The 19,742-nt window shown below is 38.7% G+C and overlaps 1 protein-coding gene across 5 annotated transcripts in view; it reads left to right on the forward strand.

Moving 5' to 3' along the window:
- Positions 1–19,742, forward strand: part of actn4 (actinin, alpha 4) — a 45,875-nt gene extending 26,133 nt beyond the window's left edge. Inside the window, exons 2-22 of one of the 5 annotated variants that reach the window (XM_058799188.1) lie at positions 4,918–5,032; positions 5,190–5,309; positions 6,544–6,630; positions 6,770–6,857; positions 7,257–7,335; positions 8,594–8,675; positions 10,150–10,235; positions 12,359–12,451; positions 12,646–12,876; positions 13,041–13,188; positions 13,387–13,537; positions 13,631–13,739; positions 13,822–13,962; positions 14,140–14,322; positions 14,428–14,562; positions 14,664–14,843; positions 15,024–15,170; positions 16,202–16,282; positions 16,696–16,761; positions 17,345–17,503; positions 17,590–19,742. In XM_058799188.1, the coding sequence (XP_058655171.1) occupies positions 4,918–5,032; positions 5,190–5,309; positions 6,544–6,630; positions 6,770–6,857; positions 7,257–7,335; positions 8,594–8,675; positions 10,150–10,235; positions 12,359–12,451; positions 12,646–12,876; positions 13,041–13,188; positions 13,387–13,537; positions 13,631–13,739; positions 13,822–13,962; positions 14,140–14,322; positions 14,428–14,562; positions 14,664–14,843; positions 15,024–15,170; positions 16,202–16,282; positions 16,696–16,761; positions 17,345–17,503; positions 17,590–17,748 (2,640 nt within the window). In that variant the 3' untranslated portion in view covers positions 17,749–19,742. Of the gene's footprint in view, positions 1–4,917; positions 5,033–5,189; positions 5,310–6,543; positions 6,631–6,769; positions 6,858–7,256; positions 7,336–8,593; positions 8,676–10,149; positions 10,236–10,568; positions 10,655–12,358; positions 12,452–12,645; positions 12,877–13,040; positions 13,189–13,386; positions 13,538–13,630; positions 13,740–13,821; positions 13,963–14,139; positions 14,323–14,427; positions 14,563–14,663; positions 14,844–15,023; positions 15,171–16,201; positions 16,283–16,695; positions 16,762–17,344; positions 17,504–17,589 lie in introns of all 5 variants that reach the window. The other 4 variants (XM_058799187.1, XM_058799186.1, XM_058799185.1 and 1 more) reach the window with 4 other exon arrangements.

The raw sequence follows: 19,742 nt of genomic DNA on the forward strand, positions 1-19,742 counted from the left end.
CACACTTCATTTGTTTGGACGGCCTCTCTCTGTGCGTGACACGCATGTCTGGCATTCTTAACATCACTCTCGTACGATATTGGGATGATTGTAATTCCTGTGCAAACTCTCCCTGAGTCAGACGCTCCTGTCCAGCATTCTTCAATCAGCTCTTCTGTCACTTTGTGTTGCTTTCTATTTCACAGATGCAAAGCTCATTTCTAGATGGGGACTCCAGTAGTAAGGATTGAATCATACTCTACACAAGCGCATAAACACAGACGTGTTTATTTTTGCCATTTAACCAGATATGTTGTTATTCAGATTACAAACTGTGTTGATGGCTTATTTAAACAAAATAACTGTTTATAGTTTAGTGAAATTGCTCCGCAAGATTCACTTCATACTTATTTTTTTTCTTCGGTTGCGAAGATGATGATGATGATGATGATTATTATTGTTACAAATTGATCCAGTTTAGTGTGTTAGATTGCAGATTTAATTGTAAAAATTGCAATTATGGTTTTTAAAATTTTTTTTTTTAGCTCCAGGTTTTCTGGGCTTGTTTGAAGTTCTGAATAAGAAATGCCCAAAATATTATTATTATTATTATTATTATTATTATTATTATTATTATTATTATTATTTATTAATTATTACTCAATACAGCATTTAACAAATGGTAAAAGTTACTCTAAATATTTTAGAAAAATCATATTCATTGTATTTTACAATATAACTGTAAAGGTACAAGCTCCAGTTTTTCTGTGCTTGTTTGCAGGCCTGAAAAAAAAATAGCAAAAGAAAAGCTTAAAATGTTGATCATATATCTTTATTAATTATTATATAATTAATAATAATAATAATTGTTATTGTTAGTAGTAGTAGTAGTATGTTTCCGTTATTGTTTTCTATTTTTATTTACATTATTTTTATCACTACTGCTAAATAAAATATTGAAAAAAAAAAAAAAAAAATATATATATATATATATATATATATATATTACATATTACAGTATAACTAAAATTACAATACTAATAGTATATTTACATACAGTGTGCGAGAATGATGAGACTTTCTGTGCTTTATAATAAAACATCTAATAACCGTTACCTTTGCAGGTAAATGTGTGTCTGTTGCCTTGTGGTGGTTTGGAGTTCCAGTGGGAATCGGATATATGTGTGTTTAGATGTGGATCTGATGTCCAAATGTCGGATATGTATCTGATTTAAAACCGCATTTGGAAGTGGTGAAGAACAGATGTGGAAAAATGGGATCCGGTGTGGATTTCTGTGTTCACACGTGTGGCGGTATCTGATCTGTCATTTCTGCAGGTGTCTAATGACTAATCTGTCACTCTCAAAGCGTTCCAGGTTTGCAGATCTGGTTGTTGGCGTTTGTGGTTTGAGATCGAACTGTCCCGGGCCGCTGCGAGGGTTAATGTCCCTGCAGCCTGACTGAGAAAACCCCAGTCTCACAAAGACAGGAAGAGCTATAAATAAATCAGCAAATAAACATGGCATCCACCAGGGCAACTCCTACATGGACGTCCCTCGCTCTCTTCCTGCCCTCCTCTTTTCCTCCTCTGCTACTGTCGCTCGGGTCGAGAGCTCAGATTGGGAAGTTTGTTCGAGCGACTGTGAAGCTCATTGCACAGTTTTGGTTGTAGATATTCTCTGGTCTGTCGCTCAGATTGTTGTTGACGTTTAGTTTAGTTTTTTTGAGACTCGCTGTGCTGTAGCTCTAGCTTGGTTTATTAATTTATATTTATTGGTACAAGCTGAAATTTAAGTTTTTTTTATATTTTATTTCAAGTAATGAAATAATTGTTTAAAGGTTTTTTTGTATTTAGGCTTAGTTAATAAATTTCCATCTCAGGTCTAGAAAACTTTAAATTCCCTCATAAATGCGGGATTCATTTATTAAATAAGCGATAGCTGTTAAGGGCATGATTTAAAATACGAAATATGAGTAAATCTTGATTTTTAGTTAATTTAGCTTATTTTAAAGCTTTGTTTTTTTTATTTTACATTATTTGAAGTCATCTTGAGGCGGCTTTTGAAGTTTGCTGTGATTTTAACATCTCCGTTTTGCTCAGTCATTTGTAGATAAGTGTTTTTTTTTTTGTTTTTTTTGTAGCACCACCTACTGGATGAGCCTGTTGTATAGCTAACAAACTACTGATTCTGTTTCAAAGCCAACTGGTGTGTAAAAATGTCACCGATTCGGCAGTTTGGTTTTGAGTTGTAAAGCTTCTTTGGCTCCGCAGCCGTTGAGTGGGAGATGATGCTGATCTGATGGTGATCTCGCAGACGGAAACAAATTAGAGCTCGCAGAGAATGTGGAAACCACTTATTACCGTTGTGCATATTCCTGCAGAAGTTTCCTCTAGGAGCATGAACCCTGCTTGAGCAGTTCGTGACATTTCAGTGCAGAGAAAGTGTTAATTACCAGTATATCGACTCGTATGTCTGTATAATCCTGAACCTTTGCAGGTCGAGTCCAACCTGAGTCAGAGATACTTCAGAAGAGTGTCTCATGCGTATAAAAAGCCACTGCGGTGATCCCATAATACAGTGACTCTATATATGAGAATATAATAATCCACAAAATACCAGTGTGCACTCTTTTGACTTGAAGTTTAAAAGGCAGCTTTATATTTTCATGTATAAAGAACCAGATCTCACTGAAAAAGTGTAAAAATAAATTTGTTTGGAAAATACTGTTTCTATTACGTTATTTATCACACTTTTTTCTGCTCACTGTAGTTCTAGTTTATTAGATGTATTTATTTAAATTGTGTATTTTTTTTTTTCTTTTAATATTTTAAAATATTTTATTTACTAGTTTAAAAATCTTATGTATTTTAAATATTTATGTATTTTTACACTGTTTGAATGAATTTTTTTTATTTGATTTATTTTTTACAATTTATTATTTAAAATGTATATTTATTCATCAATATTTTTTTACATTTACACAATTTAAATCGATATTTATTTTATTCAATTTATTAGTTTAATCTTACTTGTTATTTATTTGTACATTTTTACACTGCATTATTTAAATCATTTAGTTCTATTTTTTTTTGTTTTGAAATACTGCTTTCATCTAAACCTTTCCCTGGACACTGGTTTGTAAACTCCTGTCCTAAAAAAAACTCCTAAAACACACTTGTGCTGGTGTGTTTTACCCGAGCAACTATCATTCACACTTTCTCCAGATATATAGTTTTTATGCCTATTTATAATTCTATGATGTAGTGTTATTAGTGAACATATTAACAGTGCAATTCAGTGTCAAATCCTTAAGCAAGCTATTGAAAGCAGGCCGGATAGAGAGAGTCGCTCGTGCTGATTGTGAAATGGCATTGTGTGCGTTGAGCTCATTCCTGTGACCGCACCACACCCTCACCTGTCAATCACCCCACTGCAGGAGTGTGGGACGATGAACTTCATCTCGCATGCGTTCTTGAGCAGGGAGTGGCAGGAGAGTTTTGTCTCTTACATTTCCCAAACTCCACGATGCCACCGCTGGTCTCATTGCAAATTATTCTGATACTAGAGCCAAGATGTGCAATGTGGCTGTGTGTTTGCCAAGTATTCTCATTTATGATGTATTGTTAATATATAGTCTTTTAAAATAAATGTTTTTAATAACTATTATAATATCTATTTTACTATAAATTATATATATATTATTGTAACGATTTAGTGTATATGTTAATGTAAAACTTCCTCTATTTTCAGTTTTCATCTTAATTTTAGTGTAAGGTAATAAAATTTATATTATTTACTTTTAGAATATTATATATAATGTATAAAATACAATCTAAACAATTATTTGTTGATTTTATTGTATTTATCATTTAATTTTTTTTAATACTTCTATTTCTATTTATCTTTTTATTTTATTTTATACTTTAGTACTAGTCTTTTTTTTCAGTTCATTGCCAAGGTAATATTTCAAATTTTCATTTAGTTAAATTATTATTATTTTTTTTAAGATTTAGATTATTATTTTATATTTAGTCAAAATGGCCAGTATGCAAGGCAAGCGTGATGTAACCATGTGTTTGTGAAGTGCTTGCATCAGTGTTGTGTATTTCATTATAACTTTGGCCAAAAGTGGCACGCACATGCATGCATGTGTGGCGTAGCGGCTCTTCCTCTGTAAATCTTCTGACTTGGATGGAATGATGTCACCCACACCCAACTAATCACAGACGTCCCGCAGGGCTTTCCCTGCGCGCGCACACACACACACACACACACACACACACACACACACACACACACACACACACACACACACACTGAGCCCCTGTGTGAGCAGAGGTATTTCTGGGGTTTGTTGACAGTGTGGATGTGGCCGTCCGGCTCAGGTCCTGACTGGTTTGTGTGTAGTGTGTGAAGGCTGAATTGTTTTTGCGGCGGCCCTGTCCCGAGTAGGTGCCTGTCGTACGAGGGTAGGGGGTGCTGAAGGGGCTCATTATCCACTAAACTCAATGGCGTCTTTGTGTTTCAGGCTGCAGGCCTAGAAACCCCTTTCCCAGTGTGATCTGATGCCTGTCTCTGTCTGTTCTTGCTGCTTCATGTTGAGCTGCTGTGATCACTCGAGTAATCCAGACCTGTCAGTTAGTGATGATAACTGAGTCAATTGCTTGGTTAATTTTTTTTTATTTTGGTAGAATTTGAGCTCTTTTCACCTTATCATTATAGTTGTCATATTTCATCAGCGAAGCATGCAATTTTTCAGTGTTTGTTGAACTGTTTTGTACAAGAGGTGGTCTTGCATTTATGTTCTAAATGCATCAGATGTTGACATTTCCTGAGCAAACATCTTGAGCATTCCTGCACGCGACAGAACGCAGCCTGTTTCCTGTTTCCCTGACCTTGCTTCCACTTTTTTGACATCATTTCCTGTTTGTTCTAGACTTTCACGGCCTGGTGTAACTCTCACCTGCGGAAGGCGGGAACGCAGATCGAAAACATCGAGGAGGATTTCAGAGATGGACTCAAACTCATGCTGCTCCTAGAGGTCATCTCAGGTCAGTGAGCTGCAAACTCCAGAAGCCTCAAGTTCATTTGTGAATTTCCAGAGCTGTGTGAAACGCTGCAGAGGCGCTGAGCTAATGTTTAGCCGAGGGTTTGTGTTTGTGCTGATCTGATGGAAAGCGTGTGAGAACTCCTCATGTTTTTGCGCAGGGGAGAGGTTACCTAAACCTGAAAGAGGCAAGATGAGAGTTCACAAGATCAACAACGTCAACAAAGCGCTGGACTTCATCGCCAGCAAAGGAGTCAAACTGGTGTCCATCGGCGCAGAAGGTACAAACTCAGCTATACACAAACTATCAGACTGTATATTCACTCCTGTATTTAAAGAGATTTTCTTGCCAGATGAAGATCCCACAGCAGATCTGAAGGCTTGTGCATGTTTGAATGCGTGTGTGTTTGGGAAATTGTGACCTTTTCGGTCCTCCTTCGTGTTGACGCAGTGTCTGACTCTGAGAGATTGAGTCTGTGTTTGAGTTATTAGAGTTTGCAATGCATATGTTACTAAGATTTGTATTTGCTAGAGTTTTTTTTTTAATCTCTGGTTGACTCACAGGCTCTCCGATCCTAAGTCGTCTTCTGTCATCTGTCCTAACTAATAAATATCTAAAAAATAATAATATAACTAAATATTATTTTTATATTTTTCAATCCTGTAATTTATAATATTTATAGAATTTTGTGAGTTTGCTTTTTATTTTTATATTTTCTTTTTGTGTTTTAGTTAGTTATTCTTAAATATTTATTTAGCTTTAGCTTATATACATATACACACGCGCGTGCACGCACACACACACACACACACACACACACACACACACACGTTTGTTTTTGTGAAAAGTGGGGACATCCCATAGGCGTAATGGTTTTTAAACTGTACAAGCTGTATGTGCTATTGCCTTACAGCAACCCTACACCTAAACCTGCCACTTACAGGAAACTTTGTGCTGTTTCAGATTTTCAATGCACTCCATTCTGTGTGATTTTTATTTTTATTTTTTTTAAATAAGTGTTTTGAAAAGTGGGGACATGAGGTAATGTCCTGAAAAGTCACCTTCTCCTTGTAATACCGGTCATACCCTTGTCATTACACACATTTATGTCCTCATTTGTCACAAAAACGTACACACACACATCATTTTTTATATATATTTTATATATATATTTTTTTTTAAATTAGGATTATTAAATAAAATAAAATATGAAACATTTTTGTTGATTTTAAAAATAACTTAAAACAGGCTTTGTATTAAATTAAAATGAAAACCTAAAATATACCAAAAAATCTAATTCAGAACATTAACAAAAACTGTAATAGTATATCAATGATACTAAAATAACACTGATGCGTGAATAAATATTATATATTTTATATTTCAGTTTATATATGTAGTTTATAATAATAATAATAATAATAATAATTATTATTATTATTATTATTATTATTATTATTATTTATTTATTTTTAAGCAAGTTTTTCAACAGTTTTGTGTGTCTGCATTTGTAGAAATTGTGGATGGAAACGCCAAGATGACTCTGGGAATGATTTGGACCATCATCCTCCGCTTCGCCATCCAGGACATCTCAGTGGAGGGTATAATTTAACCTCCATATTGTTTGAGAAACTTTAGGAACAGCTCTGCGCAGCATAATCAAACATACTTTAGAGAAGGAAAGCAAACAAACTTAATGACTGTTCAGTAATGGCCTGTTTCTGCTGTGCCTCTCTGTAGAAACCTCTGCTAAAGAAGGATTGTTGCTCTGGTGTCAGAGAAAGACGGCTCCTTACAAGAACGTCAACGTACAGAACTTCCATATCAGGTTTGAAATGCATATTAGTATTGATCTTTGATCTACACGCTTTATTTGACTGATCCAGGGAGTGTTTTATGCGGTTTTGATTTGTCGATTCACACAAAGGTGGGTTTTGCATAAAGCGGTGTTATGAATGTATTTGAATAAACAAATGATCAATGATAGCTAAAGATGATGAATAAAAGATGGCACTTGAAACTGAAATATCTCAATTACACAGTCCCTTTGCAAGCAAAGTTCCTTTACTGTAGTTTGTTACAGTTTAACAGGTTTCCAACATGGTGACATGAATGCAGAAATAGGGGAAAGTTTATAAGCTGTGGTTTGAGTGGCGCCCTCTGCTGGTTAAAGGAGAGAAATAAAAGTACCCGTTTTCTCTCACACTGTTTTTCTCTTTCTCCACAGCTGGAAGGATGGTCTTGCCTTCAATGCTTTGATCCACAGACACAGGCCAGAGCTCATTGATTATGACAAGCTGAGAAAGGTGAGCATCTCATGGGAGAACAGTACTAAGTCCAGATGCAATCTGTAAATGTTTTTGTGGGAATTTTTTGCAGTTCTGTGGAAATTATTATTATATATACACTTAACTATTATTATATATACACTTAACTATTATTAAGTGGAGCTGTGACTAATTAGCAGCAAAAAGCATAGTCAAATTAGCGAATTTATTTAATAAACATGCAAGGGGTTGAACTTTGTGAACGATGGACATTTTGACTCTAGCTGAAATCTCACTTTGTGATATTAGAAGTATTAGTGTCCCAAATATTAGTATGCAAAAAGTTCCTGCATAGTAAACTATTTGTAATGAGGAGAACTGAATCCCAATCTGCATCCTAAATAGTATGTGATATTACACTTAGTGCATCCTAAATCTTGCTATACCATTCTGGCACTTTTAGCATACTATTTTTGATGTACTATTTCTAATGAGAGGAAAACTGAATCCCAATTTGCACTAAATAGTATGTGACAGAACACTAGTGCATGCCAAATTATAATACGTCAAAAATAGTATGGAAAAAAGTGCCTGGTTTGTATACCATTTCTGATGAGAGGGGAATTGAATCCCAATGTGCATTTTATCCGTCCTAAATAGTATGTGACATTTCACATAGTGCGACCTAAATCTCAGTACGTCAAAAATAGTATGCAAAAAGTGCCTGGATGGTGTACTTTTTCTGATGATGAGGAGAACTGAATCCCAATACACATACTATCCTTCCTAAATAGTATGCACTCTCTCCACCTTCGATACCATGACTAAGGTGCCCTTGAGCAAGGCACCGAACCCTTAATTGCTCCCCGGTGCTGGAACAATGGCTGCCCACTGCTCTGGGTGTGTGTGTGCACTTGGATGGGTTAAATGCAGAGCACCAATTTCGAGTATGGGTCACCATACTTGACAATACGTCACGACTTAATTACAATCGGAGCATCCCAAATCTTACTATACCATCCAGGCACTTTCTGAATACTGTTTTTGATTGTACTATTTCTAACGAGAGGAGAATCCCAATTTGCAAACTATCCATTCAAAATGGCATAGTGAAATCAGTCAAATTATTTAATAAGCAAACATGCCACGGCGTGATGGACGTTGTAGAAGTTTGAATGAGGCGCATTTTGATTCTTGTGGAAATCTGTGGATGTTTCTGCTGTGTTTTGCAGGTTCTCTCAGATAATGTAGTGCTATAGAAAAGCTCAAATAATTGTTTGTTTCATTGTGTTAACAGGATGATCCAGTGACCAATCTGAACAACGCTTTTGAAGTGGCAGAGCGATACCTGGACATCCCCAAGATGTTGGATGCAGAGGGTATGCACTGTTCTCTCATTTTCTGTGTGTCTGTTTATCAAGTTAGCTGTGCACTTTTGGCTGTGTGATGATGTTTGTGAGTGTGTGTGTGAGAGTGGGAGAGAGAGTGAACGAGCTGCACTATTAAAGTGTGTATGTTTTGTGCATGTCAGCACATGCCCTGTATTTCCAGGAGTCGTTCCTGCTCTCCAACACAGACAATGCAAACACCCACACTTAATGTCTTCTACAAACAGTGTGTCACCATGGTAACATCCCTGAGCATTATGTTTCTCCCTCGAGCATGATTTCTCCAGGATCTCTGTTGAACCTGCTGCGCCGGAGTGTGTTTTTAGTGCTATATTTGTGCGTGTGTGTATTGTTTTGTAACCCTGAATCATAGTTTGCATACTCTCCGTCCTCTAGAGTTTGTGATATCAGAATTGGTGCATCCCAAATCATAGTACATCAAGAATAGTATGCTAAAAGTGACTGGATTGTATACTTTTGCTGATCAGAGTAGGACTGATTACTGCATACTATGCATCCTAAATTGCAAGTGTTACTTGAATTGGTGTGTCCTAAATCATAGTATACTATCCAGCCACTTTTTGCATACTATTTCTGTTAAGAGGAAAACTGAATCCCACTTTGAATACTATCCATCCTAAATAATATGTGACAATTAGTGCGTCTCAAATCATGGTGCATCAAAATAGTATGCTAAAAGTACCTGGAGTGTATACTATTTCTCAATATAATCCCATTTTGCATACTATCCATCTGAAGTAGTATGTGACATAATTTGTGCACCCCAAATCACAGTGCAGGAAAAATAGTATGCAAGAAGTGCCTGGATGGTGTACTTTTTCTGATAAAAGGAGAATTGAATCCCAAGTGACATTAGAATTGAAGAGTCCCAGATCTTAGTACGTCACACGTAATATGCTAAAAGTGCCTGGATGGTATACTGTTTCTGATTAGAGGATAATTGAGTCCCAATTAAAATGCTATCCAACCTAAATAGTATGCGACGACAGAATTGGCACATCCAAAATCCTAGTATGTCAAAAATAGTATGCGAAAAGTGCTTGGATGGTACATTGTCTCCAGTGGATTGTCTGAATCTGCTTTTTGAGCTAATGTTATGAATACTATTCATTTGACATACTGCTTAAGCATACTATATAGCAGGGAAAGCTATATTCAGGCATGGACAGTTTTAGTAGTAATGACTTTAGCTAGACACTAATGCTCACATACAAATTCAAACAGTGCTGAGCGAATGGATCTGTGGCATCAAGACGCAAGTCGGTGACGTAGTGCCTAAAACCTGGTATACTGCCTTACTACATACTCAAAAGTATGTTCTTGGTCATCACCAGCGAATTGAGATTTGGCCATTGTCGTTGTGTGTATGTTAATGAGTGTGTGTTTGAGTCCCGTCTGTGTCCCTGTATGTGCATGTGTGTGTATAACTCTTGTTTCCCTGCAGACATTGTGAACACAGCACGTCCAGATGAGAAAGCCATAATGACCTATGTGTCCAGTTTCTACCATGCCTTTTCTGGAGCCCAGAAGGTACCCCATGACCCCTAACCCTTGACCCCTCATCACCTCCTCTTCAGCATGGCTTTTTCCATCAGTACTGGAATAACCAAAGAGGGGCGCTGGTGTTTAACCCGTCCTCCCCTGGCCTACGACTCTTTTCTCAACAGCAAATTGGCTCTTTCTCTCACTTTGCGGGTTGCCAGGGTTATAACGCTGGACTCCAAACCCCATTTCCCTTTGAATGGGGAGCCCATAAAATGCATAACCATCCCCTCCTCTCTCGGTGGAGACACACAGGCTTTGGGTTGCTTTGCTTCACTGCTGTCTCTTTCTCTCTCTCTTTTTCCGCTGGCTTTGCTATAGATATCGTGGGCACTCTGCGGCCGGATGAGAAGGCTATTATGACCTACGTCTCCTGTTTCTATCACGCCTTCTCAGGTGCTCAGAAGGTGAGAAACCTTTGACCCCTGACTGCTGCCCTTGAAACTCTTAAGGTGCCTTCATACCTGGTTTCTCATCTTGGTTCGTTGTACTTTGCTCCAATCAGAAGTGCTGCAACATCAAAGGCCTAACAGTAAATGTTCCCTATTGCACTGTATAGCTTATATACAACACATTTGCACAATTATAATGTTAATACAGCAATATTAGGTTAGCTCTTTTAAAATTCTTGTATTTGCTCTCCTCACATGAAAATCAGTCAGATGAAAATCATTTTTATTCTGTCTGGATTTTCCCACCCGGTTGGCTCGCCATATGGGACTGATTTGTTATGGATTAGATATTTCAAACAAACCACCAGATGGATGCCTTGTTTTCATGATCCATTGCTTTATTCCAATACTCTCATACTCTGAGTCAAATATTGAGTCTTAAATGAGGAAAGAAGAATCTAGTCGCAATTATAGGAATGTCAGATTTGTAGCCAAGTGGTAATCCTATTTATAACCTGCACCAAAATCCAATCCAACTGAACCAGGTGTGAAAGTGACTTGAGAGTTAAGGCCACTGACTAGTTTTGATTCATCACAGCTTTGGGCTTCACTACACCCAAACCATTGCCCTCACCCTTTTTCTATATGTGCATTTATTTTCTAAAATGGTTCTGCAGTCATTTAATGTCCTTAATGGGTGTACTGGTCGATCACAACTTTCTTTAAATGCTGAAAATGTGAATTTCATTGTTTGATGTTTCATATTTGCACTCGGTGATAAAGTTTGTAACGGTTGAGGACAGTTGTGCGTGTGAATATGAAAATCATAATGCAATTCACAGTATAGCTCACATTTAAAACACTAAGTATGCTGTTTTGATTCTTAGATGTTCTGTGTTATCTATCTACACAAGCACATGTATAATGCTTTCTTATTAATGTTAATCCCACCTTTACATTGGACAGTGATTTTCTGTAAGGTTTTGGTGCTGCATATGCTAGATATGTGTTTCATTTGAAGTGAAGCCACATACTTATAATCATAGTTGTTTAAATGTGGTTTAGCATTTTGCACAAGCGTTTTGAACACTTTCTGTGTTTCAGCGTTAGTTAATGCTGTAGAGAACCCTGAAGAGATCCTCCAGTGGTGGTATAAAAATTGAGAATGCAGATTTGATTTTACAAATGGCATGTGGAATTTTCGGCTAGACCACACATTTTTGAAACTAACCAATTTTGGTGTTTGCATGAAACGTCAATTAGTATAAAAGAGAGCTTACAAGTGAAGTATGTAATATTGATGTTTAACTTAATTTTTATTTCATTTGACTAGTTTTTACGCATGTTATTGTGTGTATAGCACATTAACTTACATCACTTGGAGTTTTGTTTCTTTGTGTGCTCAATACATCGTTTGCGTGTGTTTGAATGTAATTTTGAGGCACTTTTTGCTCAACCCACCAAACCAAAAAACAATAAATACTGTATACAAACTAAAGCAGCATCTTGACATTTACAGTTCTAAACACAGATTTATCATACTTCTTAATAGAAGTGTACTGTGTATACTGTAATATAAACATGGTATACACTATATATTTGTGTAGTAAACAGTGTGCTGTTCAATGTTTTTTGTTTTTTTTGGAATGTATGGATAGAATTTCATAATTGGAAAGATGTGTGATGTAATACAATTGTAACTGTCCTCTTCTGTGATAGGCTGAGACAGCAGCCAATCGTATTTGCAAGGTGTTGGCGGTCAATCAGGAGAACGAGCACCTGATGGAGGACTATGAAAAACTGGCCAGCGATGTGAGTTTAAGTCATGAGTTGTTTATGTTTGTTGTTTGTGTGATTTAAGTAGATGTAGTAATATTTAAAAGTAGATCTATTTCTAGACAAACTACCCAGAGTGTTTTACTTTTAATGTCTAACGTTAGAGAGGAGAATGTGTTTTCTGTTGATCCTCTATTCATTTCTTTATTGCATGTTTTTTTTTCTTACAGCTGTTGGAGTGGATTCGTAGGACAATCCCATGGTTGGAAAACCGTGCTCCAGAGAAAACCATGACAGAAATGCAGCAGAAATTGGAAGATTTCCGCGATTACCGTCGCGTTCATAAACCACCCAAAGTTCAGGAGAAGTGTCAGTTAGAGATCAACTTCAACACATTGCAGACCAAACTCCGTCTGAGCAACCGACCAGCCTTTATGCCATCTGAGGGACGCATGGTGTCGGTAAGAAACATGTATAGTACATGTACAATTCAATTCAAGTCTTTTTGCTTTATCACTGTGATGAAACTTATGACTGTTTTGTGCATATATGTGTTCATTCTCAACCTCTGTTCTTGAACCATTGGCAAGGTATTTGGCTGACCAAGTTCTTGCTTTCCCTCTAGGACATTAATGGTGCATGGCATAAACTGGAAGGGGCCGAGAAAGGCTATGAAGAGTGGCTACTGAATGAGATCCGTCGTTTGGAGAGACTTGACCATCTTGCAGAAAAGTTCCGTCAGAAAGCAGCCATCCATGAAAGCTGGACAGATGGTATGGATCAGAAACTACACCTGAACTTACTGATGCTTTTGACAATTATTTACATTAATTCACCAATCGCTCTCAGTATGCATTGACAGGCTGCTCCTTGATAACAAAAGCCTTGTCAGCCAAGCAGAAGTCTTGAGGTTTAGCCATGTGATCTAAAATCTATATAGATCTAAATCGATCTTGTTTGTTTGTGTGTAGGTAAGGAGGCCATGCTAACACAGAAGGACTATGAGACCGCATCTCTGTCTGAGATCAAAGCTCTCCTGAAGAAGCATGAGGCATTCGAAAGTGACCTTGCTGCCCACCAGGACAGAGTGGAGCAGATTGCTGCCATTGCACAGGAGCTCAAGTGAGAAAACAACAGAGAGGGCTATCAAATACAAAATTTAGGTTGTGAGAGATGGAAGTTGAGAGTGTTCAAACTCTTCTGTCTGTATTATAGTGAGCTGGACTACTACGACTCCCCGAGTGTTAATGCACGCTGTCAGAAGATCTGTGAGCAATGGGATGCTCTGGGTTCCCTCACACAGAGTCGCAGAGAATCTCTCGAGGTACGCATGCTTTCTCTGAGAGACACCTTCTGGCGTATTTATACATGTCATCATGCTGACTGTGTGTGTATCTGGTCTACAGAGAACAGAGAAACAGCTGGAGTCTATTGATGAGCTGTACCTGGAGTACGCCAAGAGAGCAGCACCGTTCAACAACTGGATGGAGGGAGCCATGGAGGACCTTCAGGACATGTTCATTGTACACAACATCGAGGAGATCCAGGTACCGCAAAATGTTTTGTATTCATAATCTTTCCATCTTGCTTCACTTTTGAAATGGACTTCCTTGTTTCGTTGCTAGTACCTCTGGATGGTCAATTTTAGAACGAGGTAAAGGGAACAATAAAATGCTGGATGCAAGAGTCCTTTCCCTAACGTCTTTCACTTTCTCTTTCTGTAGGGACTGATAACGGCTCATGACCAGTTCAAATCAACTCTTCCAGAGGCAAATAAAGAGCGGGAAGCTATCCAGGCCATCCAGGCTGAAGTTCAGAAAATCGCACAGTACAATGGCATCAAACTGGCTGGAAACAATCCTTACACCTCCATCACCCCTCAGAGCATTGACAAGAAGTGGGAGAAGGTGAGATCTGTTTGTATTGTGAAGGAGACATTGCTTCCTTTAGGTGTGTGGGTGTAGTTTTACAATTGTGATTGCAATTGTTGATGTTATCTTGTCAATGTGCAGGTGCAGCAACTGGTTCCACAGCGTGATCAGGCTCTTCAGGAAGAACTTGCACGTCAGCAGTCTAATGACCATCTCAGACGCCAGTTTGCCAACCAGGCCAACATGATTGGACCATGGATCCAAAATAAGATGGAGGTATAGTCGCCTCCATTTGTGTAGCTTGATGATCTTATCATTTCTCGAAGAAGAAAAGTAATGAATGATGAATTTGTGTCTCCGTGGCATGGTGTTTGTAGGAGATCGGGCGGATATCAATTGAGATGAATGGAACGTTGGAAGATCAGCTGACCCACCTCCGTCAGTATGAGCAGAGCATCATTGAATACAAACCCAACATCGACCAACTGGAGGGAGACCATCAGCTCATTCAGGAAGCACTTATATTTGACAACAAATACACTGCTTACACTATGGAGGTATGCATATGCAAATACACTAAATTAAAAAAATGTTGGCACTATTCAGGAACTCTAGATGTACTGTTTAGGTCAAGTGTGTACAATCCCTACTTGCTGTTCCCAGCTAGTGTTAAGTTTGTTTAGCTATTCACATCTGTTTTTTTGACAGTTTTTCCATTGCCTTTTTCTTCTCTACAGCACCTTCGTGTTGGTTGGGAGCAACTCCTTACTACAATTGCTCGCACTATTAATGAGATCGAGAACCAGATTCTGACTCGTGATGCTAAAGGCATCAGCCAGGAGCAGCTTCATGAGTACCGCACGTCCTTCAATCACTTCGACAAGGTCAGGAACTCATTTGCATGTTTAACTCTGTGTGAAATGGACTTTACTTAAATTAGGTGAAAGAATAAGTATTTGTATGACCATGAAAGTCATTCAAGGTTAGTGTAGTAGAGGAATAGATCACTCAAACTGTAGTTTTTTATTTTTATTTTTTATGAAAGCATTGGGCGTTTTGCATCATTGATGTCAAACCTAATATCTTCTTGCTCCAAGTTTCAATGAGAATTGAGTCTAACATCTTGTTTTCCAAATAACATATGGTCATAGTCATACGTTTTGAAAAGACAAGATGGTGATAATTTTTGAGTGAACTGTTCCTTTAATATGCATGGGGTTTGTGATTTTTAAACTGTGTTAGCAAAGAGATTTGAGCACCAGGCCACTAAAAATACATGACACTGCAGAGGATTAAAGTGTCCATATAAAGAAGAATATGGAAAATTTAGTCCGTGTTGCTTATGTCAAGGTGAATGACTGTATTTAATTTCAGGGTGATTGATGCATGATAAAAATGGACCTCAGTTTAAAATTTTGTTTAGGCTTGTTTTAATATTTGTTCCATTGCTCCATTTTCTCCACTTACTCTGGCACTAACGGGAAGGCAAACGTCTGGAATATACTGTGCGTCAAACACCTCTGACCTGAAATGTGCCACCTGTAGCCAATATGTAAATATAGTCTAGTGGAAGTGAAGTAATGAGGGGGTTTTATGTTAGAGTGGAGAAATTTAGCCACAGTAAAGGAGAGAAAATGATAAATTGCTTTCATAATATCATTATCTGAATGTTCTGTCTGATGTCCATGAGAAATCAGGTCACTCACTGTCATAAGTGTGTTTCATTATACTTTTTTCAGCCAACAGCCCATGTGTCTGACATCCGCAATGTTTTGTCTCCATCTTTTTTTTGTCATGCCACTGCCTCCATCCCACACGTGCTGTTGTGTCATTGTGTATCGGTATCATCAATCCTAATCCGCATGCTCTGATTGGTTCATCCACCGCGGCCTCTTGCTTGATTGGCTTACCACAGGACCACAGTGGTGTCTTGCAAGCTGAGGAGTTCAAGGCTTGTTTGATCAGTCTGGGTTACGACGTGGAAAACGACAAGCAGGTATGAGCATGCCCAGAGAAGAAAGGGTTACGATGGCTGCTGTCTGTGTGTGTGTGTGTGTGTGTGTGTGTGTGTGTGTGTGTGTGTGTGTGCGCCGCATCACTCCATTCATTCATTCCATCACTCACTAACTCCCTCACTCACCTGTTGTGCTGCTGCTTGAAATGTTGCTCTCTGCAGGTCAGCTATGGTTTTGCTTTTCATGTTTTATGTTTCTCACTGCTTCCTTTTTCTTTCTTTTTTCACTTGTCCTTGCTATAACTTCCCTCTTTCTCTTACTTGTCTTCTGTACAAACTCATTCTGATTCCTCTATCAAACTGTTTGCGTACAACCTCTTCATCTCCCCAAATTCTCTGCTTTCCACATGCATCCTTCCTGTTCCTTTTCTCATCCTTCCCTTTGCGAACTGTAGAAGCGCACGGGGATAATGGACAGCGACGATTTCCGCGCACTGCTCATTTCCACTGGGAACAGCCTGGTACTGCTACCTCCTTTCTCAATCTACAGCAACAGTTTCTCCTGAACTCCTGCTTTTGCTTGCTGTTAAAAAATAATCTGTTTTGTCAGATATCGTTGATTTATCTGTAAAAAGATCTGTAAAAGAAAAAAATGGATTACTGAATAGATTCCAGGTTTGGCCAACTTTGGTCCTGGAGAGCCACAGTCCTGCAGTTTCACTTTACCCCTAATCAGACACACCTGAACAAGCTAATCAAGGCCTAAGGGTTACTAGAAAGCTACAGAAAGAGTTATTATCAAGGTTGAAGCAAAACTCTGCAGGACCGTGGCTGTCCAGAACCAAAGTTGGCCACCCCGTAATAGACCATTGTCAAGCACCTTAGATACAGTAATAATTCAGCTCAAATGAAAATGGGGCTGAGGGATGGATGTAAAGTTAGCATTCAGTGAGTTTACCATTCAGGTGACCATTTAAGTCTTAAAATCTGTACGCCAGTTTCTTACAGCCTTGTTTTCATTTGCATCAAATATGGTGTCTAATGTTGATTCTCATGACTCTCCTCCTGGTTTTTCTGGGTTAACCTCTAACCTCTGTTCTTCAGGGTGATGCCGAATTTACTCGTATTATGGGTATTGTTGACCCCAACAACAGTGGAGCAGTGACCTTCCAGGCCTTCATCGACTTCATGTCAAGGGAAACAACCGACACAGACACCGCAGACCAGGTCATCGCCTCATTTAAGATCCTAGCCGGAGACAAGGTATGAACGTGCACATTTGGATGTCCCTCCAAGAGTGTCTTCTTGTATGAGACTTCAACCCATCCCTTGCCTATTCTCCTTTTCAGAACTACATCACAGCCGAGGAGTTGAGGCGTGAGCTTCCTCCTGACCAGGCAGAGTACTGCATTGCCCGAATGGCACCGTACACGGGCCCCGACGCAGTGCCGGGTGCTCTTGACTACATGTCCTTCTCCACCGCCCTGTATGGGGAGAGCGACCTCTAAGGGCCAACTCCAGAACTCCGGAGCAGTTCTCTCTCCTGCATCAGTGCTGATCTTCTCACAGACTAGATAGATGAGAGCACTGGATGGAGCTGCATCTGTCTTTCTCTCAACCATCCAGTCCTTAAAGAGATCAGTGCTCCTGAGGAAGAGGAAGATATTTAAGAGTGTTGGAAATGGGACTTCATAGCACACCTGAGGGGGAGGGGGGATAGATGTTTGGGGGAAGGGGGTTACCATGGCATTGTGGGAAGAGCAAATAACTGTTGATGAAGCTTGCCGCGCATTGAGGGATAATCTTTTGATTCCGTGTTAAACATGTCGGTCTTGGAGAGCTTAAGAAAAGATGTAGGATAGAAGGAAAGAGAGAAGTTTAATATTGCAGATTCAGTGTCAAGGGAAGAGGGTGTGTGGCTTTGGACTGTAGCCACAGCTCAGGTTCTTTAATCTTCTTCTGTTTCCTCTTAAAATGACATGTATAATATGAAAGGACTCGATGGCGTTTTTCCAGCTTTCAAGTGACTTCTCACCAGCAGTAACCTGTAAAGACAGTTGATGTTGAGCCGTTGGGCTCATTAAATTCGAAAAATATTAATTAAATCTACTAGGTTGTTCTGGGATGGAACTAAAGAGAGCTTAAAGAATCAGCTTTGGCTTCAGTCTATGCCTAGACGCTTAACCTGCACCCTCTACCCCGGTGGGGAGGGCACAAGCTTTTCCAGTTAACATGCTATTTTTCTTTGTTTTAATTTTGTTTTCTTCCTAGAGTTGGTGGGGTGGGAGGTTTGGTTTGGGGTTGGAATATATTATTTGGCATATAGCAAGGCTGTATATCGTAGGAAAATGGACAGAATGACTCAAGTGTTTTGATAGGGAATTTGTGACATGCCCTCTTAACCCATTTTGCTGGATCGGTGGAACTCTTTGAAAATCTAACCTCAGCTTTTTCCTCCCTTTTTTATTTCTTTCCTCCAGCAATTTTGAGTTAGCGGGATTCTACGCTGTACATACTTATTTTCCAGTACACGGAGCTGTCAGACTACCCATGGCGGTCACACTGGGCTTCAGGTCATAAGCAAAGATTATAAAATGAGCAGTTTCACCCCTGCGGAGGACTGTAGGCAGGCTTAGGTAGCTACAGGTCTGTTTTTTGAGGGGTTGAAGAATGAAGATACAAAAATACCCAGTCAATTTTTTGTTTTCCTTCCCCGATCAACCATACAGCGTTCTCTTATTGACTCCCTGACTCAAGTAGACATGTCCCTTAAGGATTTATTAACTGAAACTAATGTCCATCTGCCATCCATCTCTAATCGTTTCCCAGATATTACTGAATGTCCATGTGAGAGCTTCAGTGCTGATGTGAGCAGCATAGCCTTGTAGAGCCTACACAGCTGCTGAATCAACAGTGGAAAAGAGAATTTTATATAGTCAGAAATAAGTACAAATGTGCCTGGTAGTTGCAGGTTGCTCTCTCTCCCACTCATTTTTTCCTTTCCTTTTGTTGTGCACTCGTTTTTCTCTTTCTACAGGGGGCAGGGACCCAATGTACAGCTCTGGAGGTTGAGGGGAAGGAGTGGGAGAGCTGAAGTCTTAATGAACATTCCATTATGTCTTAATTAAAATTAAATTACTGTCTAACAAATCTATGCAATCATGTATCCAATACCAACCATGCTCTGTAATGAACGGCGGGGGTGATTTGCAATCGGAAGTGTTGAATTGAAGTGAGAACAAATTAAGGGTAGAGGGAGGGAATAGGGTTGGGAAGATGGGCTTCAGAAGATTTGAACAGACTTGGACCAAAAGCCTGCTCTTACATCTGCAAAGTTGAATAAAAGCATTTGGAATTCTGATTTTTTTTTTCTTTTGTACTCTTTAATATCAAACGTTATCTGCTGTACTGGAAATTTGCAAAAACTGCTTTCTGTCTCAAGATGATAAGTGAATTTCACATGCACACATAAAGTTTCCTTATAAAATATTACCACTTTGAA

The sequence above is a fragment of the Onychostoma macrolepis genome, chromosome 15 (assembly GCF_012432095.1).
Source record: "Onychostoma macrolepis isolate SWU-2019 chromosome 15, ASM1243209v1, whole genome shotgun sequence".
NCBI classification, from domain to species: Eukaryota; Metazoa; Chordata; class Actinopteri; order Cypriniformes; family Cyprinidae; genus Onychostoma; species Onychostoma macrolepis.